General features: G+C 39.0%; 5 protein-coding genes across 5 annotated transcripts in view; 3 read left to right on the top strand and 2 right to left on the bottom strand.

The window, feature by feature from the left end:
• Positions 1 to 7,333, bottom strand: part of LOC134824947 (DNA replication licensing factor mcm5-A-like) — a 50,458-nt gene extending 43,125 nt beyond the window's left edge. Inside the window, exons 1-4 of the mRNA XM_063836963.1 lie at positions 7,267 to 7,333; positions 6,965 to 7,055; positions 6,522 to 6,648; positions 3,474 to 3,679 (exon numbers count right to left, since the gene is read on the bottom strand). Coding sequence (XP_063693033.1) covers positions 3,474 to 3,679; positions 6,522 to 6,648; positions 6,965 to 7,055; positions 7,267 to 7,333 — 491 coding nt within the window. The remainder of the gene's footprint in view (positions 1 to 3,473; positions 3,680 to 6,521; positions 6,649 to 6,964; positions 7,056 to 7,266) is intronic.
• Positions 1,200 to 3,253, top strand: LOC134824952 (uncharacterized). The gene is made up of 2 exons (XM_063836979.1): positions 1,200 to 1,354; positions 1,860 to 3,253. The coding sequence occupies exons 1-2, from the start codon at positions 1,202 to 1,204 to the stop codon at positions 2,967 to 2,969; spliced, it is 1,263 nt and encodes a 420-aa protein (XP_063693049.1). The 5' UTR covers positions 1,200 to 1,201; the 3' UTR covers positions 2,970 to 3,253.
• Positions 4,173 to 27,294, top strand: part of LOC134824953 (uncharacterized) — a 79,500-nt gene continuing 56,378 nt past the window's right edge. Inside the window, exons 1-4 of the mRNA XM_063836980.1 lie at positions 4,173 to 4,540; positions 4,869 to 4,979; positions 5,118 to 5,178; positions 5,290 to 5,631. Coding sequence (XP_063693050.1) covers positions 4,283 to 4,540; positions 4,869 to 4,979; positions 5,118 to 5,178; positions 5,290 to 5,447 — 588 coding nt within the window. The 5' untranslated portion in view covers positions 4,173 to 4,282 and the 3' untranslated portion in view covers positions 5,448 to 5,631. The remainder of the gene's footprint in view (positions 4,541 to 4,868; positions 4,980 to 5,117; positions 5,179 to 5,289; positions 5,632 to 27,294) is intronic.
• Positions 7,548 to 27,294, bottom strand: part of LOC134824943 (chromosome-associated kinesin KIF4A-like) — a 92,297-nt gene continuing 72,550 nt past the window's right edge. The window contains exons 2-21 of the mRNA XM_063836960.1: positions 21,656 to 21,757; positions 21,345 to 21,516; positions 20,970 to 21,118; positions 20,689 to 20,801; positions 20,132 to 20,228; positions 18,160 to 18,280; positions 17,573 to 17,719; positions 15,593 to 15,689; positions 15,063 to 15,257; positions 13,232 to 13,355; positions 11,705 to 11,914; positions 11,209 to 11,308; positions 10,945 to 11,064; positions 10,566 to 10,713; positions 10,290 to 10,383; positions 10,088 to 10,189; positions 9,814 to 9,931; positions 9,436 to 9,591; positions 9,081 to 9,268; positions 7,548 to 8,783 (exon numbers count right to left, since the gene is read on the bottom strand). Of these exons, the coding sequence (XP_063693030.1) occupies positions 8,151 to 8,783; positions 9,081 to 9,268; positions 9,436 to 9,591; positions 9,814 to 9,931; positions 10,088 to 10,189; positions 10,290 to 10,383; positions 10,566 to 10,713; positions 10,945 to 11,064; positions 11,209 to 11,308; positions 11,705 to 11,914; positions 13,232 to 13,355; positions 15,063 to 15,257; positions 15,593 to 15,689; positions 17,573 to 17,719; positions 18,160 to 18,280; positions 20,132 to 20,228; positions 20,689 to 20,801; positions 20,970 to 21,118; positions 21,345 to 21,516; positions 21,656 to 21,754 (3,183 nt within the window). The 5' untranslated portion in view covers positions 21,755 to 21,757 and the 3' untranslated portion in view covers positions 7,548 to 8,150. The remainder of the gene's footprint in view (positions 8,784 to 9,080; positions 9,269 to 9,435; positions 9,592 to 9,813; positions 9,932 to 10,087; positions 10,190 to 10,289; positions 10,384 to 10,565; positions 10,714 to 10,944; positions 11,065 to 11,208; positions 11,309 to 11,704; positions 11,915 to 13,231; positions 13,356 to 15,062; positions 15,258 to 15,592; positions 15,690 to 17,572; positions 17,720 to 18,159; positions 18,281 to 20,131; positions 20,229 to 20,688; positions 20,802 to 20,969; positions 21,119 to 21,344; positions 21,517 to 21,655; positions 21,758 to 27,294) is intronic.
• Positions 18,632 to 19,745, top strand: LOC134825377 (hydroxysteroid 11-beta-dehydrogenase 1-like protein). The gene has a single exon (XM_063837555.1). It carries the CDS (start codon positions 18,632 to 18,634, stop codon positions 19,550 to 19,552), a length of 921 nt encoding a protein of 306 aa, XP_063693625.1. The 3' UTR covers positions 19,553 to 19,745.

The following is a 27,294-nucleotide window of genomic DNA, read 5'->3' as shown; positions in this document are numbered from 1 at the left end:
GTGAACCGTTAGTCTTCAATAATCTGCGGCACAAATTGACAGCCCCTTCGTCTTAATTAACATGGTTTCCCTCCTGATAATAAACTATAAATAAATTAGATTTGTTGTGCGCGATCAGATAACTGATAACCTTTTTAACAGTACGTCATGAGGCAAATGTAATTGACGTTATATTATGATAAATCTTTGAGAGTTTCTTTGCATCCGGGTATTTTCTGAATCTTACGTTTTTCTTCGCTCATAAACAATGTACGAGTTTTTGTCAGTCATCCATACGAAAATTTCGCTTTGAAATTTAATCTACAGACAATTTCTTTCTGGTAACTAATATAATCACCTTAATAACACCAGAATGTGTGTGTGTGTGTGTGTCTGTCTGTCTGTGTGTAATTTCCGGTCGGTTATACAAAAAAAGCGGTAAGAGTTACGGGACTGGTTTTTTCGGTATAGTGCCGACAAAACTCTGATGAAGCCCATACGAAATTTTTTTTAAAATCGGCCGGGGGTAAGTGGTTTAATTGATGGTTTTGTACCACAAATGTTACATAAAATTGCTTGAGCAGAACAGCTAGAGTTACGGGGCTTGCTCTCTCTCTCTCTCTCATTACTGTATTATATGTGATAGCTGCATTTAAGTAGCGTCATAATTGGATTAGCCCGGAATATTCGCTGTAATGTAATACCATAAGCTTATTAGGGGAGGAGGACTGTTAGTGTTTGGGGTCTGTTTGGACTGCATGAGAGAGAGAGAGTTCATACGACAATGTTATGCGTGTTTTCAAATATAATATGCGGATGTGGTGCGGAGTTAACAAGGGTTAATTTCTATAACGATTTAAATAAAAATAGAAAGCGGTTCAAGACGGGAGTGATAAGGTGTAATACTCGGTCGCGGTGTTCAGACCTTATGATCATGGAGTGTGGTGCCTCATGGCTAATAATGACTTAAATATCCACAAGAAATAACTGATTATGAGATTATTGTTTTAGAAACTATTGGGTCACCTAATGCGGATTTTGACTCAGCGGGTAATTACTCCTACCCTTTTTAACTGCGGCAGTGAAATCCCGGCCGTAGGCCGGGTTACACTAGTATAGTATATACGAGCAAAGCTATGCTATGATCACCCGACTTAAAATCTCTGTATACAAAATTTCTTCAATTACATTCAGTTAAATAATAAAACCCCACCACAGCAAGATGCTACGATTACTAGCAGTCTGCGCGCTGCTGACAATTGCCCTCTCAATGCTTGACCAAGAATTTGATTTTGGAGGCCAGGACGAGTCGGCTCTGGAGATCCTGATGAGGGAACAGGGATTCTCTGATGTGGAGATTGAGGTGTTTTTACAGGTGCGCTCATATGGTTGAGGGGGGGAGGGGTCACTGTTGGGAGGGAAAGGGGTCACTGTTGGGAGGGGGTCACTGTTGGGAGGGGGTCACTGTTGGGAGTGAGGGTCACTGTTGGGATGGGGGTCACTGTTGGGAGGGAAAGGGGTCACTGTTGGGAGGGGGTCACTGTTGGGAGTGAGGGTCACTGTTGGGATGGGGGTCACTGTTGAGAGGGGGGTCACTGTTGAGAGGGGGGGGTCACTGTCGGGAGGGGGTCACTGTTGGGAGGGGGGTCACTGTTGGCCGTTGGGAGGGAGGGTCACTGTTGGGAGGGGGGTCACTGTTGGGAGGGGGGAAGCTAATTTCGCAACCTACTGACAACTAGTGGTATTATTTTAGACGTAAAAAAACTTGAAAATTCGGGGAAAGTGGTTCGTTGTTCATTGGAAGTTGGAACCTGAACCACACTTGAGGATAGAGAATACTAACTACTAACTAATTTAATGATATAAATCCCAATTTTCAGCAAGATAGAAGCGACCGTGAGGAGCTAGAGACCCAAGAAGAGGAGGAGTACTTCTCCTGGGATGAAGCTAAAGGGTACGACGAGTGTGACGAATTCAGGCACTCTTGGAGACGAAAGGACTACGTTTACGGGAAGAAGGAGGACGAGAAGGAGGACGAACTGAAGGAGGACGGGAAGAAATACGAACTGAAGGAGGACGACTGGACAGATATGAAGAAAGCGTGGGCCGGGGATTATACTGTTGTTGTTGAGGAGAAGGAGGAAGAGGATGTAGTCGACCAGCCCAAGGCTGATGGTAGCAGTAGTGGATATCATGGTTCAAGGCATCATGGACGCTCTAGTCACCACGGAAGTTCTAGGCATCATGGAAGCTCTGGACGGTCTAGTCACCACGGAAGTTCTAGGCATCATGGAAGCTCTAGTTCTAAGCATCATGGAAGTTCTAAGTATCATGGTAAATCTGGTCCCCATGGTAAATCTGGATACCATAGTAAATCTGGGTACCATGGAAAATCTGGAAAGAAGAGAGGTAATTGTAAAAGTAAGCCGAAACCACTCGACCAGATCTGTGCAGAGATCGAGTGCCCTGTCATAGAGAAGCTTAACATCTCCGGTTGTGGATTTGAAGCGAGAAAAGTGTTAAGTGCCAACTGGATTGTTACTCCCTTCGATACCTCTGACATGCGCACTGGTTACCAAAATGCTTTCTGGCGGCTCTTCAAATACATTAGTGGAGCTAATGAACAGGGAGCTAAGATCGCCATGACAGCTCCAGTGATAACCCAATGGATCTTAGACGAGGAGTATGAGCTAGAAGGTGCGGTGATGGCATTCTACATTCCTTCTGCCTTCCAAGCAAACCCGCCAGCCCCCACGGATCCACTTGTCCATGTAGCCATGTGGACTGATGCTATCATTTACGATAGAGCGTTTGGCGGAACCCATGATGATCCTGAATATTATAAGAGACAGTTTACTAGTCTGTGGAGGGCACTAGCGAAGGAGAACATCACCCCCTACACCAAGATGTCCGTGACAGCCGGGTATACCCGACCTGGCTGGGGCAGACAGAGGATGGAAGTCATGTTTGTGGATGCTGGATCTATGTGAGATGTCTCAATACTGCTAGATGCTGGATCCAGTTGAGGATAACTGTCCGGAGCAGGGTTAAGGATCGGGGGGAAAGAAGATGATTTCATACAAAAGACAACTTTGTGAATTTGATATTTATAGGTACTAGATATTTTTTCTTTAATTAGTTGAACAATTTACCAGCATGCGTTTTAAGGAAATGTTTTTATATAATTTTTTAAATATTGAAAGAGGTTTAATTGAAATTATTTACTTTTTATATTTTATCATCATCAGTTCATTATTCAAGTTAAACATTAAAAGACGACTTATGGCATTGTTAGTCAGACCAAAATTCTACCGAATGATCGCTTTAATCAAATACCAGACTACTTTTAACCGGAGCCGAAATTTTAAAGATCGATTTTTTTAACATTTTTGGAATGCTGTGTTTTTCGGAATGCTGAGCTAATAACTTAATAAAGGTAACACACAGTACATCTTCTGAGTGCAAGGAAATGGTTGCGCTAAATCAATGTTTACCTGGTCGCCTTGGCTCGCACACCGCTAGCGTTGATAATGATCCCAGGTACTCGGACTAATCTGGACATGTGATCAGACTTCAGATCCCGTATATTGACGGGGGACTGGGGGCTGGTCAGTAACACGTGCATATCTTGTACCTCTTCCTCTTCCTCCGGGCGAGGTCGTGTTAGTTCGTCAGCAACTTCCTTCGCAGCTGTTTCGAACTGAAAGTTATTTAACTTTTATAGAGAGGAAATATTCATTATGTACCCTAAATTTAAAATCAGTAGCATTCCATTGAACGTAAAAATAGATTTTCAAGCTTCCCAATTCCCACCCTTCCTTTTACATAAATCATTTAAATGGGTTAAGACGCAGACTGGTTGTAAAGCAAACCTTCTTAGAAACTTTGTCAACAGATTATTTAAAACTTTTATCGGGAGAAAGTAAATCTAGAGACTTCGTGGCCACGCAATTGTAAAGTGTTAACCCATTAAACATTGTGAACTCTTTCAATAATATCATAAATAATGTTATATTCAAATGTCAATAGAAATATACCGTCAAATGTGTCTCAGAAAGGCAAGCAACAATTCAAAGACTTCGACAACAAAAGACGCGACAATAAGAAGTCTACCATATTAAATAACGATATTAAATAACAGCAGGAACAATGTTTACACATAACAGCTCGGGACCACTATAAACCAAACCTTAATAACAGTAAGAACAAAGTTTAACGTGGCACTATTTCTCTCATTGTTTTTTCCAAACCAGATAGTTCACTCTCAATAGTTTACTGTGTTTAATTAGAATCTTCTCTCGATATGAAGCTCTTACTCGTGCTAAGTGTATTGATAATGATATGCGCATCACTTTCTGTACCATTGGGGGATGGGCTAGAGTACCTAGACGAACGGGAGGACAGCACGGAGGAACAAAGGTATGGAAATGAAGACGCTTCCGAAGAGGTGGATCCGTCCGAGGAGATGGATGATGATGTGGAACCTGCTACTTGTACTACTGACAGGTGTGTTCAGGATACTGGAAGGGCCATGTGGCTGGAAACAGGCCAGACTATCGAGGTAGGTTCATTCTCATGTGCAGTTAGCTAACTGCTTTAAAGATTTGATGTTATAATGGTACATTATTATTATTGGTACATTCTTGTACATGTACATTCTTGTAAATTTTTGTAAATTCTTGTACATTCTTGTACATGCTTGTACATTCTTGTAAATTCTTGTAAATTCTTGTAAATTCTTGTAAATTCTTGTAAATTCTTGTAAATTCTTGTACATTCTTGTAAATTCTTGTACATTCTTGTACATTCTTGTACATTTTTGCAAATTCTTGTCCATTTTTTGCACTTATGTTTGTTAAATTAACTTAACACTCGCCCACACTCCACAGTCGAGCAAGATCCGAGCGTTTATGCAGACTGATGGTAATTTAGTGGTATACTGTAAAAGTTGGTGCCCCTGCGCAAGAAAGCCTGTTTGGGCCTCTAATACTTCCAGTACGGTAAGTCGCGTAGTAGTTATTTCTGGAAAAGTGTCCATTTGAGGACTAGAAAATTAACTATTAGATTAAATACCAGCCCAAGCTGTCTGAAAACGGATAACTTTGCATTATGGGCACATAACTAAAATCCCCTATCAGCTGATAGATACAGGACTGAAGATTGAGAAAGATGGAGACTTGGTGCTCTACGACACAAAAGGTAAGAAACTAGGGCTGGTCAATAATGATAAAATAACACAAGGAAGGGGGTGGGGCAAGTTTAAGTTTAAGGACAGGGTAAGATTAATTTCTCACGCTGAACCTACTGCAGGGGACGCAGTGTGGCAGAGTGGTACACATGTGAGAGGAGGGAAGTTTACCCTAGTGGCCCAGGAGGATAGCAACCTGGTGCTGTACTCGGAGAAGGGTGGAGAGAAGACACAGATCTGGGATTCTGGTACTAAGGGTAGGTGTTATTTTGGACCATAACACCCATAGGGAGTGTTGTTGGGATGATAACATCCATAGGGAGTGTTGTTGGGATGATAACACCAACGGAAAAGGTTGTGGCAGAAAATACACTTTTGAACATACTTTGGTTTTGTGAAGAGATTAAAGATTGGAACACTTCCAAGGGATTCAAGGAAGTGGAGGGATAGTGATTGCATTAAAAGTTTTATTTTCTTCGCTCGACTAATCGTTGTTTCCTTTTTTGATCTCTTAAAAATGCTCTTATACAATAACAGCTATATTTAACCATTAACCAATCTAAAATCAGAAAAGTACAATCCAAAATAATTTGACAAACCAAGATACAAGTAGCACAAACAAAAGCGGAATTTTAAACAAATAAAGTGTTCACTATGTCGAACTTACAAACATCAGACTGTCATATGGTCAGATAGCCATGGTCAGATACGGTCAGAAGAGTTCAAATAAGGTCGGATATAGTCATATCATATAGTTATATAATAATGCCAGGAAAGGTCAGATAAGGTCGGATAAAGTCAGATAAGGTCGGATATAGTCATATCATATAGTTATATAATAAGGCCAGGAAAGGTCAGATAAGGTCGGATAAAGTCAGATAAGGTTGGATATAGTCATATCATATAGTCATATAATAAGGCCAGGAAAGGTCAGATAAGGTCGGATAAAGTCAGATAAGGTCGGATATAGTCATATCATATAGTCATATAATAAGGCCAGGAAAGGTCAGATAAGGTCGGATAAAGTCAGATAAGGTCGGATATAGTCATATCATATAGTCATATAATAAGGCCAGGAAAGGTCAGATAAGGTCGGATAAAGTCAGATAAGGTTGGATATAGTCATATCATATAGTCATATAATAAGGCCAGGAAAGGTCAGATAAGGTCGGATAAAGTCAGATAAGGTCGGATATAGTCATATCATATAGTCATATAATAAGGCCAGGAAAGGTCAGATAAGGTCGGATAAAGTCAGATAAGGTCGGATATAGTCATATCATATAGTTATATAATAAGGCCAGGAAAGGTCAGATAAGGTCGGATAAAGTCAGATAAGGTTGGATTGTCTCACCAGAGGTAGATATGTGGTAGGAGATTTGATGAGCTTGTCCGCCAACACCTCGTTAAAGCTAGAGAGATCTGATAAGGAAACTGTTAACTCGTACTTCCCCAGAATGTACTGCCTCTTCAAATCATCCCTGGAGAGATTAAGTGACGTCATGAGAAGTGACAGAAAGAAGTAACAATAGTGACCGAGAAGTTAAATTTGTAACGGAGTAGTTAGATTTGTGTCAGAGATGTTACACTTGTGACAGAAAACTGTGACAGAAAACATTGTGACGTCATGACGCGATTATGTTCCGTACATTCATGACATTTTCTAACTAATACACGACCATCAAAATGGGTGTTGAATGGAATCAGTACAGAGCCGAATAAATTTCATCAAATATTAAAGCACTCCTATATAAACTGATGAACTATCAGCCTTGTTAGTTGTTATCTATTGTTAACCTGTAATGATAAATATTGTTCACGTCATGGTACTCCCGTATAAAGTCTTTGAATAACCTCTGAATGTTCAACAAGTTTAACCCGTCATCCCCTGAAAATAATAAGATATAAAAAGGGCTTATCCAAAAGCTATCCATATTTGATTAAATTAATGAAATTTCGTTATATTCGATGATATTCAAGGATAGACAAAATTCTGGTGTTGGAAATTCCAATAATTGCAGATTGTTAAGGGGGGTCCCCAGGTAACAGATACCTGTAACCAGGTAACGGTTACCACGTAACAGATTGTTAACACTAACCGTTGATTGGAGCTCCCAGAGAATCGCTGTAGTAAACCGGAGCTTCGTCAAACCCTGTAGCTGCCATTGCTAGTATAATACGATACTTGTTAGAATAAGGTGGGGGTGAGATCGTTAGACTAGGGCTGATAGTGTTTAGACAAGTTCTGAAGAAAGATCGGTTCAATTAGTACCAGGAATTTTATATTACAAATATAATTTGATTTTTGATTACAAATTACCATATATACATATAATGATCGTTTGACAATGAATAATTTTGACGCAGTGAAGCTACTTTACTGGAACATAACACTGTCATTTGTCAATCAATCGAAAATTTTCTTACATGCTCAAATTCGTGTCAAACATTAAAAAAGCACTAACAAAAAATGAGCATTCCCCCAAGACAGCTGCTTAGGGTGTTAACTATATTCACAATAGAAAATTTAAAATTGAATAAAGATCGATCATATTAATTCAATCATAATTTTATTTTAAGAATAACAAAGCGAACTAATAAATATGCAACTTAATCTAATATCCTATGAATTAACTTATGGAATTATTACAGTACAAAATAATGCAGGCTATTGTAGTGGTAGCAGCAGTCTAACAATTGAAACGTTCTAAGTTGGTACTAGTATCCGACAACGGCTCGTGAAGTTGCTCAACAATGTTACTTTACCCTTCAAAACATAAATACCTGTCTATCACATTGGCGTTCAGGTTTCAGTTTCAAATTGCTCAGCTCGGCACAATTAAAAAAATACTTCTCGATGAAGGAAGCACAATTCTTTTCACGTTTTCTCACAAGGTCTTCATTCTTGGTCCTCTTTTAGATCCTTACTTTGAATTTGGTAAGAACAAATGTCTGTATCGTATACGTTATATCTATACATTCATCAACGCTTGTTCTCGCTGACTCTCAACTTCTTTTTCCCTATTTCTTCTTTTTCACTACTACTTCTTTTTCCCTCTTTGGACGGTTTTCGTTTGTTTTTTAACAGCTCGAAATCTGAATCCTCGCTAAAATTCCCAGTCATGTTTTCCTTTTCCGACTCAGCATCACTCTCCATAATTGAGTTTAGGTTCATCCTCGGAACCTCTAGGGATATCTCTAGATCAGGATCCTTTTTATCAGGCCGGTTCTTACATCTCTCCACATTGCATTTACACAGGTTCCCACACGGTCCGTCTAATTTAACACACCCACACTGCTTGGACCCACAGTTACCCTTGCACCCACACCCAGGTTTCTCCAGTTTGGACGTCCTCCGTTTCAGCACCTTTTTAACACTCCGCGGAGTTTTCAAACCGACATTCTCCAGTTCAACAACAATATCTTTGTTATCCTCATACCATGAGTCGTCTATATCAGCGTTACTTTCGGTGTCAGACATTTCACTCAGAGAGCCGAATGAATCGTTTCTGACGAATTGTCGTCGGAATACCTCCTTGGCTTTCACAGCTGCTGGCTGGTTAGTTCGCAGGGATTTCAGGCGTTTGTTTTGAACTTCTAGTGTTCTAACCGTCATCTGAAATAATACTCAATTAGAATTTAACTTGAATATAAAATACAACGTTTGAAAGGCTAGAGCTCTTTTTGAACAATAATAACGCTCCATACCAAGTGTGAGACTATGGCTACTTCTTCTGAGCTGCGTGAATAACCTATCAATATTTTGAAATCGCGGGAAATCATCCATTTGCGCGAAAATAGCTAGTCTTTAGATATTAAAAACGTTCCGCGCGTTACAGAAACCAAAACGCGCACACGGTACAAAAATAAAGACAGACAACAATTAATTTGTTCACACTGCATTAAAAATAACCTGAAATTCTTTTCTCATTTCCATCTCCTTCTCCTCGGCCTGCTTCTTAGCATCCTCGTAGTTCATCTCTATAGCAGCTATTTCCTCCTGTAACCGCGCTTTCTCAGAGTCCTCCATCTCCAGCTCCCGTTTCAATGTGTTCTCTCGGAGATGATTATCAACTGCTGCGCTGCACAACCATTTTAAACCTGCGGCGGGATGGAGAGAGATATAAAGATGCAAATGTTAAGATGTGTAGTGTTATTGACATAGTAGAATGAGGTTGAGAGTGGATTACAATGAACAATCCTGTAAATTTATATTTGCACATGTTCTTCGAAAAATTACAGAACGTGTCATCTAAAAATAGAATTACCAGTTTTACAGTCCCCAATATTACTAAGCTGCTTAAAGATATCATTTCTAGCAGCACTTTGATCAGATTTCATAACTTCGCTCTGTAGACTGGATATTTGTTGTGATTTGAATTTAATTTGACGGTCAACATCAGCTACGTCCTCAGCTACTGACTCTGAAATTATCAACATTATTTCCGGATGTCTGATGATAAGCAAGTTGAATATTTTAAGAAAGATAAACAGCTTTCAGGTGCAATGAATTGACCGCATAAATTTGAATACGGATCAAAACAAACAATTACATTTCTATTAAATGACAAATTAATTAACTAATAGTAACCAGATTTGGCTAATTCAATTAATAATTAATGACTAATTAATTAATTAATAGTAACCAGATTTGGGTAGCTTCTTAAGGGCCTGTAAACTGTCATGTAACTTCTTTCTCTGCTCAATAAACATATCAATAGCTTCACGTGCCATCTCCTTTGTAATTCTCATGTCAATGTGACCCTGATCATTAAATGTGATTTTAAATCCAAGTTTACATAAATAACTAATAATACAATAACATAATAACTAATATCGAAGCAGCTGGAAACTTCTAGAAATAGGCCGAATGAAATTCATCATAACCTCTATAAAGTATAAGAACAAGAAATTATGTACCTTTATAAGCCCCTTTACATCAAGAGATTTCCCAGGACCAACCCGTTTAGAAATAGCTTTCTGTTGTTTCTCCATAGTCTCTTTAAGTCTCTTGTTCATTGTCTGGGGGTGGTAACTGTTTTAAGATATGATTGATAATCAGGTCATTAATCAGCAGTTATAATTAGCTAATTATGTAATTATCTGATTAACTAAAGCTAACCTGCGCCTCCTCGTAGCGCCGTTTCATAACATTAGCTGATCTTTGTTGAGCTGCAGCTTGTTTATACAGGTCTGCTCTCTTTCTCTCTTCGAACCTAGGTGTATAATATGTTAATTATGTTCAGTTCATCCTGTACTACAGAGAGGAGACGGACTCCAGTTAATGAATGTTGCTTGATTAGAATCAGGAACAATTGAGTCCTCCGGATGCGTCCAACTCTCCAACACTTGTTGGAAAGACCCCAGGCAAGCGTGAAGTAAGTGAGAGAGATCTAACCTCTTGAGCTGTACTATTTCTTTATTCTTAGCGTTTTTAAACTGCTGGAACTTCTTGTTTTCAGCTCTCATGTTCTTCAGAAGATCAACTCTGTGTTTCTTCATTTCCTGGATCTCCTTTGCAAGCTTCTGCAATTCTGTGTCATTACCTACACAGGAGGCATGTTTAATTGCGTGCCAGGTTTCTTTGATTTATCAAAGAAGAGTATAATTAAAATCTAAAATTCATTTGTAATTCGTGATTGTATCCTAAAAGTGAAACCTCCAACACTAACATTTATCATTGATTCAGAATAACTTCCAAAAAATAACTTAAGTGCCAAAAAAAACCAACCAACAACACCATGGGCTTTCTACATTTTCTCCCGCGCTATTTTTACCTTTTTTGATCTTGAGAAGTCGTTCGTTCTCCCTGCACTTTGTCTGTAACTCGGATATCTGGTGTTGAAGTGCTGACAAGTTCTCACTCTTCTGTTGTATTAACTTCTTGTTACCTGACCCTGGGTGGGGGGAGGCGAGATGTTAATAAATAAATAATAAATAAAGTTACATTTATACAGCAATTTATCGATAAATATTTGTGTTACTCACCAAATCAATATCCTAATAACAATAATAATAAATTGAACAGCATTATATCATACCTTTTTCTAATTCTTTGATTTTGTTTTCAAGTTCCGTTTTCTGAGTGTTTAGATCGCTTATCTCTCCGTTAAGCGAGGCTACGTTGTTCTGATATTGCTCCTGTGTGAAACATTCATTTGCTCAAAATAGTTACTAATCTAACAATCACATGAGATTGAGTCAATTGCAAAACTCGATACTATTTAATGAGAAAATCAATAAACACCATGGTCAACAGGAAGAAACCCTAATCCTACAGTAAACCTCCCCTCTCACCCACCCTCAGAATAGAGAATGTTTCATCATTCCCCTGAAGTGACTTAGCATACAGTTCATGTGAGTATGGAATGTGGAATGGAAATCTATCGTCCGCCAAAACGAAACAACGGGCGCAATTCTTGTCGACTTAGAAAATTTTTGAAGTTAACAAAATTTTCGGGGAAAAAATGTTTTCCCAAAAATTTTGAGAAACCCCCGGCCCCACTTCCTACACCCCTGCGGCGGGCTCTCACTCACCCTCAGAATAGAGAAGGTCTCATCATTCCCCTGAAGCGACTTAGCATACAGTTCATGTGAGTTAAGCTGCTCTGAGAGAGCCTGCAACTTCTCCCCTATCTCCCGTCGCTTAGTGTCGGCTTTTAGCGCTTCGTCAGCGCTTACTTGCTCCCCACTTTCGTTGAGGGAGGCGCTCAGCGCACTCTCGTCCAGTGTTTCATCTTTTTGTAACTGTGGGATTTTAGTATTGGACTAGTCTGGTATTTTAATTGTATCTAAATTTACACTCAGTAAAATTATTTTACACGGTCACAACCTGAATTTTTAGCCTAAAAGCCAAAAGACAAGTCACCACTACACAGTGGGGCTCCATGTTGACATTTAGCCTAAAAACGAGTTTTCCTAATGTTTTAGATTGTTGTAAATTCTGATAGAGAATAAATAACCGGATTCAATGCTTTTTAAATTAGCTCAATATCTCGGTTGGGTCAAAATTTACAACCATTTGAAAAGCGCGCCTGAAAATAACCTGCCTGCACATGCCCAGAAACTCAATTTCACTGCCATTTTTGAGTCAGGCTGAGGTTCCTTTTGTTTTCAATGTTTTTCAACTTTTGATTGATTGAACATGGATATAAGCATTCTTAGTACTGTTTAAGAAGAAAAAACCATAATTTCGGTCAATTTTGGATTTTTGGTAGCTAAAATTAGAATATTTTTCAAAAATAGGCCTTAAAATTTCATTCGCTGACCACAAATGGGTGGTAAAGTTATAAATGGCCCCATATGGCCCGGGTTTCATTATGTTTTCTATGTTTTCCCATAATTTTTCTAGCAGAACCCAGAAGATTTGGCTTCGGAACGCTTCGGAAAAAAAATTATTACCCATTTTTGGTACGAGCCTGAGGTGAAAAATCGCGTCAAAATAGCGCGAAAAATGAAAACTGATAGATTAAAAACTGATTTTTTCATTTATTTCATAGCTTTTTGGTGCACACTTCGATATTTTATGCTAATACCAGCAAAGTTCAATTGGAATAAGCAATATTTGGATGGAAAAATAGTGCATATGAGCCAAAAATAGCCAAAATCTGGCAATTTGAGCTCGGAAAATCCAGGGGCAACTCTGATTTCATAGGATTTTTCTTATGTTTTTGTCATATTGCATAGTTTTTATGGTTCTCCTTTCTGAAATACCCTTAAACAATCACATCAGCATGATTGATGACCATTTCCATACGAAAAAACAGAAAAATGGGACAGAAACCGCTTAAAATTCGATGAAATCTTAAAACTGCTAGTCAAAAAAGATGCTTTTTGTGTGACAGAAAGTGCCAAATTTTCGAAAAAATTGATTTTTTGCCCAAAAAAGTAGTGAAAGTTGTCCAATTTCACTGAAATAAGTCATAATTGACGATTTTATCCAAATTGACACCACCAAGATGTGGCCAGAGGCATAAAAGGGCAAAAAACCAAATGTCATCATGCCCTTTACGCGAGCCCCACTGTGCACTAACCGGTATGCTAGGTATGTAATACACCACTAACCGGTATGACACCACTCTGTTGCAGTTCACTAAACTTGTCCCTCAAAGAATCTCGCTCTATTTGTGTAACACACAGCAGCTCAGCTAGCTGGGTCAGTTTCTCTGTAGTGCTGTGATCACTTCCCCTGTGTGTGACGTCATGGTTAGTGTGACGTCATGGTTGGTGTGACGTCATGGTTGGTGTGACGTCATGGTTGGTGTGACGTCATGGTTAGTGTGACGTCATGGTTAGTGTGACGTCATGGTTGGTGTGACGTCATGGTTGGTGTGACGTCATGGTTGGTGTGACGTCATGGTTGGTGTGACGTCATGGTTGGTGTGACGTCATGGTTGGTGTGACGTCATGGTTGGTGTGACGTCATGGTTGGTGTGACGTCATGGTTGGTGTGACGTCATGGTTGGTGTGACGTCATGGTTAATGTGACGTCATGGTTGGTGTGACGTCATGGTTGGTGTGACGTCATGGTTGGTGTGACGTCATGGTTGGTGTGACGTCATGGTTGGTGTGACGTCATGGTTGGTGTGACGTCATGGTTGGTGTGACGTTATGGTTGGTGTGACGTCATGGTTGGTGTGACGTCATGGTTTGTGTGACGTCATGGTTGGTGTGACGTCATGGTTGGTGTGACGTCATGGTTGGTGTGACGTCATGGTTGGTGTGACGTCATGGTTGGTGTGACGTCATGGTTGGTGTGACGTCATGGTTGGTGTGACGTCATGGTTGGTGCGACGTCATGGTTGGTGTGACGCCATGGTTGGTGTGACGTCATGGTTGGTGTGACGTCATGGTTGGTGTGACCTCATGGTTGGTGTGACGTCATGGTTGGTGTGACGTTATGGTTAGTGTGACGTCATGGTAAGTGTGACGTCATGGTTAGTGTCGCTATATTGTGGTTTAAAAGCACGTTTTCAGAGGACAGTGGAAGTTCTGCTATATTATCTGCAGTAATACAATTAAGTTTATTTCGTTAAGTGAAAATAGAGTCTAAAAATCTTTTTTCTCCAACTGTTTTTGATCAATCACCCCGAAACTTTTAAAACACGTCTTAAGTTTAATTTTGTCAAAAATGGTTAAATTGGAAGAAAGTCACACTTTATGCGGTACACCAGAAGGTGACCGGGAATCCCGGTACCGGGATTGGCAATTTTGAGCTATCCCGGTCCCGGTCCCGGTCCCGGTCAACCGGGTCAAGTCACATTTTTCATCCCGGTCGCGGTCGCGGTCCCGGTCAAATGCTGATTTATGATCCCGGTCCCGGTTAATTCAGGATTCTTGGTCCCGGTCAATCACTCAAATTTGCCGGGATTTTGACCGGGATCTTTTACATAATTTCATTCACTGTGATTTTAAGTTTTTACTTTCATTCATTGTGAAAATCATGTCCCGGTCACCTCCTGCGGTACACCCTGTATAGAACACATTTACAATTGGGATAGGGGATTTAACCCCCTCCCTATACCACCCTATACCACCCTATACCTATAACTCCACCCTATACCACCCTATACCTTATACCACCCTATACCACCCTATATCTATAACACCACCCTATACCTATAACACCTCCCTATACCACTCTATATCACCCTATACCTATAACACCACCCTATACCACTCTATATCACCCTATACCTATAACACCACCCTAAACACCCTATACCTATAACACCACCCTGAACACCCTATACCTATAACACCACCCTAAACACCCTATACCTATAACACCACCCTAAACACCCTATACCTATAACACCACCCTAAACACCCTATACCTATAACACCACCCTAAACACCCTATACCTATAACACCACCCTATATATCAGAAACTACCTGAGCTGAGACAGTAAAGCTTCATTTTCACTTTTCAACGTTTCAACTTGCTGGCGCAGTGTGTTCAACTCTGTTACATCAACATTACTTCCGTTGTTGATTAGATTAGCTTTCAACTCTGCGTTTTCTTTTCTCAGCATTAGCAGTTCTGCTATCTTGGGATCCCGGTTTACTATTGCTTTGTTCTTGATCTTCCTGGTATCAGGATAAACAATTAAAGAAAAGTTGAGTTAGTCGGCTTTGTTCCGGGCCGAATGTTGGCCATAATATGTAACCTAATCACACATCATCCCGTCGGAATCTTATAAAACCACTGATAATAATCCAAAAGAATTACACAATTAGGAAATCTATTTGTTATACAGGAATAATATCAATTATAAATTATAAAGTTACAAATATCTTGTTCCCCTCACAGTAGAACACTAACAGTCGATGAGAGGGAGAATTATAACAAAATTGAAAATAATTCCACTTGTTGGTTATTTGTCTGTTTGTTACTCAGTCTGTCTGTTAGTCTGCTTATTTACCTGGCTCTATCTGCGTATCTGAGTGTGTTGACTGTTTCCTCTAGGTTGCTATCAGCAGGGGAGCAACACGCTATCATCAGTGTCATACTGTTACCTCCTGAAAACATACACTGTTACCTCCTGAAAACATACACTGTTACCTCCTGAAAACATGCTGTTATCTCCTGAAAACATACTGTTACCTCCTGAAAACATACACTGTTACCTCCTGAAAACATACTGTTACCTCCTGAAAACATGCTGTTACCTCCTGAAAACATACACTGTTACCTCCTGAAAACATACACTGTTACCTCCTGAAAATATACTGTTACCTCCTGAAAACATGCTGTTACCTCCTGAAAACATACACTGTTACCTCCTGAAAACATACTGTTACCTCCTGAAAACATGCTGTTACCTCCTGAAAAAATACACTGTTACCTCCTGAAAACATACAGTTACCTCCTGAAAACATGCTGTTACCTCCTGAAAACATGCTGTTACCTCCTGAAAACATACACTGTTACCTCCTGAAAACATACACTGTTACCTCCTGAAAACATACTGTTACCTCCTGAAAACATGCTGTTACCTCCTGAAAACATGCTGTTACCTCCTGAAAACATACACTGTTAAGGCCACAGGGGGGGTCCGAGGTCGATTTTGAGATTTTGAGATATATGTTGTAGAGCTCGATCTAAATTTTCAAATGCTTTTGTCCTTACCGAAAACAAAGTTTCCTATTTGAAGATATCGTGTGTTGAATTTTGAGGTTTACCTGTAATTCTATTGTAAATGGAAACTTTAAATGAAATCGAGTTCAAAATCTATCTTCTTTTTCAGTTTATGACTTAGAACCTTGTAACTTGGCAACAATGTTCTTCAAGGTATTTTGAGTTTTTGTTATGTAACGATTTATGATATCTTGCTCCAAAGCTGAGATATGAGGTTAACCATGAGTGCGGGTTACAAAATTTAAAATGGTTAACCTCATAAAAAGAGTTAGGAGCAAAATTACAACAATCGTTACATAACAAACTTTTAAATTTATGTCAGGAACATAAGTTCCAAATTTGAGGTGAAATGGATAAAAACTCTAGGAGAAGATAGATTTTGAAGTCAAAAATTCGAGGTTTTCAGGAGAGGCAAAAAACTGTTTTTTATATTATGTGATTTTTGAGTATTTTGCCTTTATTTGTATATTTTTCAAAGTTTAACTGCTGAAATAACACAAAAACAATAAAAACAAAGCTTATCGTAGTTTTCAGTTGTAATGGCATCAATATTTCTGCCCTCCATTATCGATTTATCAAAAAAAATGAGGTTAAATGAGAATTGGTTAACCTCATTTATAAAAAAAAGTAAAATAGCTACAGACAAATGAGTGGTGGCAAAGTATCCACCACAAAAATATATATTGATTCAAAGCATAATATTTTTTTGCATTTTTTAAGCCTCGACCCCCCCCCCCCCCCTGTGGCCTTAATACCTCCTGAAAACATACTGTTACCTCCTGAAAACATACTGTTACCTCCTGAAAACATACAATTACCTCCTGAAAACATGCTGCTACCTCCACAAAACATACACTGTTACCTCCTGAAAACATATACTGTTACCTCCTGAAAACATACTGTTACCTCCTGAAAACATGCTGTTACCTCCTGAAAACATGCTGTTACCTCCTGAAAACATACACTGTTAATACCTCCTGAAAACATACTGTTACCTCCTGAAAACATACTGTTACCTCCTGAAAACATACAGTTACCTCCTGAAAACATGCTGTTACCTCCTCAAAAACATACACCAATAACAACAACAATTCAGCAAGAACCAACACAACACTGATACAAACTACTAACGTAATCTGGTGAATTCGTGAAAATTAAATTAATCACACAACTCCAAAACCCCTGCATCTATCAGTCCTCCCTCACACACCACCTAACCGGTGATTAATTACTAATTAATTATTTAATAACTAAATTAAATTACCAAGTGAATCCTGTAGGACTCTGGTAATCTTGCTGTCCCTGTAAGGTACATATCCCGTCTTTCTGTCAGTGTCCCCCAAAGCGCTGATAACGTTACCCAGCGCTAACAGTCCCTTGTTGATGTTTATACCTTCTCTTAGCCGCTCTCCTGAGGTAATTAATTAATTAATTAATTAAATAGGCAATGATTAATTCTCAAGGACATTAGATGAGACACATGTCATGACGAACTTTTTCATAATATTCTTAAAGAGATTATATTTTTATATTTTAATTTCACCAGCACATAACTAAACGCTGTCATAATGAATTCGAGGATATTTATGTCCTGAATAGTGAATATTCTGGATTAAGACCATTCGAAGATAAACAACTTCCATTAGCCACAGTAAAGTATATTGTTGTCTGAACATTGAATCAGTCTAATTGCATGAGTTAGAGTTGTTAGTGTCGTGTAAATCGTGTTACGTTTCAAAACCTGATAACCCTTATCGAATCACGCGATTCTTCAAAACTCATGCCGTTCGCGTTTGAAACTTAGTGATTTCTCGTGACATTTTAGGTCAGGAACATCAATTTGTTACTCACCGGAAGCTTTCGTTCGTTTAGCTCTTTCAGACCCCGCTAAATCCACCAGATTGAATTTACTGATCAGATAAGAATCCGAACTGGCTTCACCTTGTTGCTGTTCTAGGTTTAGTGCGAACACCTGTAAGTAAAGATAGTCATTAGTTAAAACTATTAATTAGCTGTTAACAGAATCCATGTGGGGCAACCATGTGGGGCAGCCACCAGCCACCTGGTCACAATATGTAACATTAGCTGGGTTCAGTTTATCCCAGCTGTTGGTCAGTAATCTGCTGAATTACCGACTATCCCCCAGAAAGCTTACTGTAGTTATGTTCAGATGGACATTTAAAGAATGTCTTTTTGTCATTTAGTTCTTGTCGATGTTTTGTCAAATTATTTTGATTAACGCAATTTGTTACAATTTTGTTGATAATATCCCTAATATATAAGATACATAATACTAATATTCCCTTATATTTAGTAAAATATTATGAACTACAAAGTTCCTCTAGCTCTCGTTCTTATCTCGGTCTCCCTCTACTACTTCCTCTCACCTGCCTCCCCGCTCTCAGACACACAACTCACAGAACATCTCAATGACAAGGTAGTCCTCATCTGTGGAGCTAGCAGTGGTATCGGAGAGGAACTTGCTTACCAGCTAGCTGCCCATGGAGCTAAACTTGTTCTAGTGGCACGAAGTCAAGATAAGTTGGACAAAGTAAGAGTGGAGTTACTCGACAGAGGGACTATTGCTGGAAATGTGATGACCATCTCTTTTGACTTCTCCGATGTGTCTGGAAGCAAGAAAGTGGTGGATCAGACCCTGGAGAAGTTTGGAGCGCTGGACTACTTGGTGTCCAACCATGCCACAATGGCTGCAGGTCCCATTTTAGCTTTACCCGATCTCCACACAACTGATTATATAGAGAACATATTCAGGGTAAACTTGTTCAGTCATATTGAACTTGCCATCCACGCTCTGCCCCATTTGGAAAAACGGAAGGGCCACATGTTCTTCACTTCTTCCATTCTCGGAGAGGTTCCCTGGTATATGGCTAGTATCTACACTTCAACTAAACACGCTATGAATGGATTCTTCTACAGTCTCCAACAAGAGCTCCTTGCAAGAGATTCCCCCGCTTCCTTGACTGTTGGTATATTCGGTCTCATTAGAACAAAGGAAGTAGATTCCCAGTTTCCAGATAAAACTCCGTTTTACGATTGGACAATTGGAAGTTTGGAGGGATGTGCGAGAGTAATGATGGAGGCGTTTGTTACACGGTCACAAACCGTGACATTTCATAAACTTGCTGGTGTCACTTATAGAGCGCTGTGGTATTTTGTGCCGCGTTTTTATCATGACGACATGATTGAAATGACGAAACCTTTTTTGTACAGTCCAGAAGAATGATGACCAGACTGTTATTTGAAACAACAGCAAAAATATCGTGCGTTATATCGAATATTTAACAGAGATTTTAAATGATTTTGAATGTACCAGCGGCTCGTTGTACACAACAAGATTTTAGAGCTAGCCAACGAATTTCAATAGGCTTGTCTGATTAATGTAATTCAATTTTTTTATTTAGTTGGATGGTGCAACATCGAATTTTTTTTCTTTTTCTGTTGTATTTAGTTAAATACGGCGCGATGGCCGTGAAGATGCCTACTTCTAAACCTATCAATAGGTTCAATAGGTAGGTATTCACTATTCAGATGTTAAATATTATTGCGCTTCGAATTTTTCTTGAAATTCTGTCTAAAGATTCTGGTCAAGGGCACAAAAATCGAGATTCACCAATCAAAATAAGTTTAAACACAGGAAATATACTAGTCTGGAAACGCGACAACACATTTTAAGGAGTGAAAATGAACCGTCGGACACGTATTCATGTTTTAAAAAGAACATTTAACCGCACATTTTTTGTGCCTATTTATCGAGTGTTACTTACCGCGTGAGACCTAGAAGACTTTATCAAGTGTTACTTACCGCGTGGGACCTAGAAGACTGCGCGTTAAGAGCATGCCCAGCAACAGCTCTGTTCTCAGATCCAGCTTGTAGACAGCTGTACAAGTCGTTCACTGTACTGAAGATAGTAATGAGCTGGTATAGTTTTAGTTTGTATAGTTTAGTGTTGTAATTATGGTTTTTCTCTTACAACCAATATTCAATGTTTTTTATCTACAGTGCTTAATTCCAAAAATGTTGCACATTATGAAATAACTGTACAGAATTCCCTATGTTCACTGTACTAAAGTAATTTGTTAACCAAATTGTTCACTGTAGTCTGTACTGAAGAACTAATTACAAATCACTTTGCTTATATTATATATAAGCAAAGTGATTTGTTAACTCATGTTAACCAGTTCATATATTATTAACACTCCGATCTCCTAATCTTATGAAAGCTCAACCGGCTCAACCAGCTCAACGATAATTTTTAACGTATTTTGACGGCAGTTCACAGTCGGACAATATTTGATAAGAATAACCCCTGCTTCAAGTCAATACCAGGAGGTTGTGAGACCAAGCTACCAAAGCCTAACCTGATAGGAGCCTCTTTGAGACCATGTATAACAATACTTCCATCATGGTTTTCTCTGATTGCGTTATGACAAATGTTCCCTGTCAGCAGATCTTTTACCTCTTCGTTCAGGATCTGAGAGGTTAATTAGAATTATTAGAATATAATTAATTAAATTTACACAGCAATACAATAAGAATAAAATAATTTAAAGAAGCTTCAAACTGCTGTGCAGGACATTCAAGTCAGTTAGAAACTGTTAGAATAATAATAGTACCCTTCTAAGGACATTTATAATCTCACCTCTAAGTAAGTAGCCTTAAGCCGGTATGTGATATCAGGTCTATCAGATATCCTACCGAACAGCTCATGTATAATCCGAGGGATAACACCTGATTTGTCGTGTTCCGTACTAGGACTGGTGTCTGCTGTACCCATCGTATGTGTCTTACCTGGGTGTGCACAGATCAGTTAGTTGTCAATGACAAACATGTGCACGAACTAGACCATATGGCATGCAAATATTAGGCCATAAACACTTTGAAAAGGAGCATAAAAACCTATTTTTAATAGACTAATAATCCTGACACTTAATCAGTGATCTCTTCACTCAATCAACCGTCTGATCAGTTCGAGATTGCTTATAGGGCAGCAACCCAGTTCAATTCTTCAGCTCACCTGCACCTGTTTGCCCATATGCCAGAATAGTACAGTTATACCCTGCAAAGAACTTGTCAAGGAGTGGAGTCACACAGTTATCAAAGATAGGTGACTGCCCAGTTTCGCTGTCAAACACGTAGTCGTATGTGAACTCTTTTCCTCCTGCTACAACTTGTGGCTCCCCTGGTACCTGCAAACAGTTACAATATAACAGATCAACAAATAATTTATCATAATTATATATAAATATAACAATATATTAATAGTCTAATTGGGAAACCTTGAGTGGAAGTTTAGTTATAAAATAAATGCAACCATCAATAACTCACCACTGATATACATGGCTGGCAAGCAATGGATGTTTCATGAGACAGCATGGGTCTGATACGCAAGGCAACGCGCACCGACAGGGGATCATCCTTTGTCATGGCCTTATAATAGGATAAACTTTAGAGAAATTTAATATTGATAATTAAAATTGTGATGAGCTGAGTTTGGAGAACGAATAATGATAAAATAATTGATGGTCTGACACATCTTATTTCATTTTTATGATAACAATGAGAAAAAACGGTGTTACAACACAAGGGTTCTTGAAGTGGTAAAGATATTCAGATGCTGTGGGATATATAAGAAAGCGCCTTCATTTCGAAATCCTAAGAACAACAGTGATTTCTCTCCGGGGAGACAGAGGTGCGAGAAGGAACTTTGTTAATATAGATAGTCGAGTCTAGATTTGAACTTGGAGCCACAAGGCCAAGGGTGATTTTCAAATGTTTCTATAAAAAGGGTTTATCTTTGTGAACATCATTATTAAATATTATATCGAAGAATATACACAAATAAATTCAGCAATGGTACGGGTATATGGCCCCCAGAATATAGGTGGCCCCCAAAATATAGGTCATGTTAGTGGATACAGTTCTAACCAAGATAAGCGATACTAATGGGATCTGTTACTGCTAGGTTGGAGTAAAACATGTAACTTATGTTTCTGGATAAAAATTGTGGACCTACATGAGGTATTTTGGTATATTTGGTCATGACAGCGAAAGATTTAAACGATGTTGTCATTTTCTAGAGGGGTAAATATGGTGAAAAATTGTCATGACAAAAATCTGTCCAACACATGCCATTAAGACTACTGGTATGAGTATAAGTATTATTTTAAGCTATCTTTTCATCGAGACATCTGCAAACTGACAATTTGGAAAAAAGTTATGGCCACCACAATTTTACGGGCCCCCAGAATATAGGTCTATACGACCCCCAGAATATAGGTTGGTCAAAAACCCTGAACATGCCCAAAACCATGCTTTGGGATGCTCTACTTGTAGCTACTAGTCTCCTGAACCCACATATCAAGTTTTATCAAAATTGGATAAAAATTGGCCGAGTTATGGGATAAAAACAAAAACCATATGCCCATATTTGGGCATACGCACCAAATTTGATCGATTTTGGTCCATAAATTGGTCAAATATCAATATTTTTGAATGAAACCAACTTTATATGGAAGGTAAGCATATATTACACATTCTCTATGATTATCAGCTCAATATCTACCTAACTGTGGATTCTGTGTTCAAATAATCGCAAAAAATGAACAAAATCGCCCATATCTCAAACTGACTTCGCTCAAAACAATAGAACTCAATAGGGTTTCAATATTTTCACATGAAATTTTCAGAATCAACGTAGAATTGTCTCATGACCTTAAGTTTTGGGACAGAATTTTGAGTTAGGCCTTTAAAAAAATTTGGCGGCCAAAAATGTCTGATTTACAGTCATTGAGGTGCACATTGTATTGATACAGATAAAAACAGCCCCCCTCAATCATATCTAGGGACACTCCTTCAATCTTATTTAAGTATTTAGTTACTAGATCCCTACTAAATGAGTGCATGAAAGCTTTTTAACAAGTAAAATTAAAGATTTTACTCATTACGGGTATATGGCCCCCAGAATATAGGTTTTTTTTTTTAAATAGCGACCAAGATTCTGCATTTTCTCTGTCACCCTGAGCATTAAGGAATGTGGGGTAGTGATAAGAAACAGTTAAAGAACATATGCTGAAGAGATGGCATCATCAAAATGTATGAAGGTGGAGTATTTGAGGACGATTTTTGCATACCTATATTCTGGGGGCCGTAGTTTTTGATTTTTTGCTATTAAGTATACTCTAAACCATTTCAATTTAGTATCTGGAGCCATTGGCATCATCAATACAGTCTCAGCAACATATTCTGACTGCATATAACTGTCTGTGACAATTTTAGAACAACTTAGGAACAGATGTTTGGACCTATATTCTGGGGGCCCTGTTAAAAAATGGTATTTTTACAGGTGAAAAAAAATTACACTTAAAAACCTAATAATTATTTTCAACTACCCAAGAAACATTTAAAGGGTTATTATGTACATATTTACAGCCCTAAACATGCTTAGAAGTAGTTTTAACACCTGTTTCTAAGTGCTCAAAAAACGACCTATATTCTGGGGGCCATATACCCGTAATTGTCTAACTATAACCCCCCAGTTCCATGGCCGGAGATAATGCCAAATTATTAGACGGAGATCCATTTCCCGTAGATCATCTCCGGAGATGATTCTCCGTCTACTGTATTAGACGGAGATAACTCTCCGGGAATTTCTCGGAGATTAATTCATACAGAATCATACAGAATCAACAAAATTACCGTAGATGGTCTCCAGTCGTGGAACTGCAAACCGGAGAAATATCCGGAGAAACATCAGTAGACGATCTCCGTCTAATAATTTGGCATAATATCCGGCCATGGAACTGGGGGGTTACATTAGACACTTAAAAGTAAACTTCAAATGTCATTAAATTTATAAATAAAAAAGGTGTAAATTTCAAAAACCAGGGCAGAAAATAAAGCCCTTTGTGACTTATAAAATGGTCAACTAAAAAAATAATGTCCATAAATTTACATCACAACAACATGCCGTTCAGGCCCTTGCCCATCAAACACTCCCAGACCTTTTAGGATCTAGGAGTGATGATCAGATTGAGGTCCAAATTACTTATTGCAGTGGATGGATTTATTACATACTTCTTTATAGTGTGGTGACTTGGGGTCCATAAATATAACAATACAAGCTGATAAACCAAAAAGAACAACTGGGGTAGGTAGGTAGCCCTGGTGGGTGCATAAACTTTACGGTCTGCTCTCTCCAAGATCAGCCTGCTTCTCCATTTTAATTTTTAAGAAATAGATTATTCAAACAATATACACATAATATAACAATTACCCTATATAAAAAGTCAATAGAAATTCAATAGAAAACTAAATAAACACCCTTTAAGTAGTATAAGTAAGCAAGTTTAAAGAACTGGCTCCAAATTTATATCTAATTCTGCTATTTTTACTGCACTACTACTTTTTAACCCTCTCTCTCCTCTAAGAGCTATGACTGTTGTTCTCAAAAGGTCAAATCTTACTCTCTTCCTAATAAATGTCATTGCCTCACTATATCGTTGGCCTGATTTCCTAGAAAGTTTATCCGCTAATTTCTTGAAGAACTTATTAGCTTCCCTTCCCATACCCCCAGTGGTTGATAGGACTATCGGTGTAAACGTCCCATGTTCCACTTCTACAATCCTTTTATTGTATAAATTCTTTTTCTGTCTCTCGTGGCTATTGTACATAGTGGTTGGAGATCCAAGAGCCTTATCTCCATTTTAATTTGAAGCCTAATTTCTAGTTTTTATAAATACAATGCAAGCGCATGTTTACTAATCTTAATCTACCTAACAACTCAATAGCCCAAGTCACCATATCCGTAGTTTATTCCTTAGTAATAGAAGAACTTTAAAGTTTTTCAAATTGTTGCTATAATTGATTTAAATAAAAATTTGTTGTTTTCTTGAAAAATTTGTTGTTTTCTTGATGGAGTTCTGGCACCTCTGTAACCCCTATACTAATTAAAATTATACAATTTCTGAGTAAATCGAAGCGCAATCTGTGTCTGACAAATGACATCACCTTTTCAGGAAGTATGTTACCTGGGGACCTCAGGCTATCATGTTCATAAACATAGATATTAGGCGGAATGACAGGCTGAGCGCGGCCCAGTAAGAATTTCACATAGCCATGTGCCTACGCGTACTGCGTGACGCGCTTGTTTCACAAGTAGATTCTTTTGCCGCGACGGCGGTCGCGCGCTACTGCAAGCGAGAGGGCTCTGGTTAGAGCAAAGTAAGAATTATGAAGCCTCAAATGCCCTTCCTCCTGTAGTACTGAACACCCAGTGGCGTGAAGGTGGCATTTTCCTCATTGAAAACTTTGTCATTGTACTCATGTTTTTTCAACATCATTATTTCTCTGTTATTTCTTGTAATATATAATATTAACAACGCATATGTTAATCATATCAAAATCCAACTAAGTTTTTGCCTATTTTTTGTCTTCTTAGTTTTTATTTGATTTGAAATCGGGTAGTGAGAAGGGCGCCGCCCAGTAATTAGTAACATGTAGCAAACTTTTAGTGCGATCATAAAGTGATTCAGAGTTTTTGTCTTTCTGACAGGCTGAGCGCCGCGGCGGCGCTCAGCCTGTCATTCCGCCGGTAAGTTACTAACTACTAATTGGTACATATCAGTATTTTTCGCCTTTTCTTAAACTGCTTTCGTCTCATTTTACTTATGTCTGATTTGGTAAAAAAGGGGTAGCGAGAAAACAAAAACTTGTAGCGCGATGCGTTACTGTGCCGGCGTGCCGCGCCGCACACACAATTATGCTTATAATCGCAACGATCGGCGAAATGCGCTACTGTGCCTTGCCGAGCTGCGATGAATTAACATTTTCAATTAAACAAAAACAGTTGACGGATGTTACTCGTCTAAATTTCTTCGAAGTAGCGCGCGCCGCTTTCTTCTCGAAATGGCCCGATGGCAAGTGCTACGAAGTAGCGCGCGCCGGGCCAGATCATTAACAATGGTCAACAAAAACAGGTGCCCACAAATTATTTATTGTATTAGATTAACTCTACGTTGTACGTATATCATTTGTGCCTATACTCCGGATAATTTTATCAACCTTATTGGGTGATACTCTGTACTCGTAAAATATTTGTTCCAAAATTAACAAGACCGTCGACGCGACGAGTCCAACTTTGTAGCGCAATGCATTACTGGGTCGCGCCGCGCATTAAATAATTCTTCTCGCAACCAGGCGCGAGTCCTGGTAGGTTATAAACCTACAATATCAACCCTCACGTCAGGATGAGCCGCTGCGTAACTTTCCAATTGTTTCTGAACCTTGTCCATTTTGATCCCACCTTCAGCAATATTTTCGACCTTTGCCTTTCTTTTGCCCAATAGACATATCTGTGATTGAGATAGAACAAGTTCATTTGCTTGGGCCACATATAAAGTCACGATGACTCTACCAAAGTATCGAGCAACCTTCACTCCTGGACGTTATATACTGGGCGGCGCTCAGCCTGTCATTCCGCCAAATGAACATAACAACTTGGGGTCCCCAGGTAATCCTGGACGTAGCTTCTAGTTCATTACCTGGCCTGGGGACCTCAGGCTATCATGTTCATTAACAGATTCGGCGGAATGACAGGCTGAGCGCGGCCCAGTAACTAGTTCAATTGATTGACGATGTCAATCCGTCGAGATCGTTGCTCTGCGTTAACGGGTGATACTCGTAAAATATATGTTCCATATATTGGGACCGTTCCATATACAGGACCGTTCCATATACAGGATCACCGTCGACGAGTCCAACTCGGCGCGCGTCCTGGTAGGTTGTAAACCTACAATGCTCTGCGAAGCAGAGCAACGATCGACGACGAAGCAACGATCGACGACGAAGCAAGAATGCTAGTTCGCGCGGCGCGTCGAAGTCCTCCAAATTCAATTGTCAATGTTTGAGAGAAATACTTGACGGATGTTACTCGTCTAAATTTCTTCGAAGTAGCGCGCGCCGCTTTC

The sequence above is a fragment of the Bolinopsis microptera genome, chromosome 13, assembly GCF_026151205.1.
Source record: "Bolinopsis microptera isolate Bmic1 chromosome 13, MBARI_Bmic_1.0, whole genome shotgun sequence".
NCBI lineage: Eukaryota > Metazoa > Ctenophora > Tentaculata > Lobata > Bolinopsidae > Bolinopsis > Bolinopsis microptera.
This window is presented reverse-complemented; position numbering and strand designations above follow the sequence as displayed.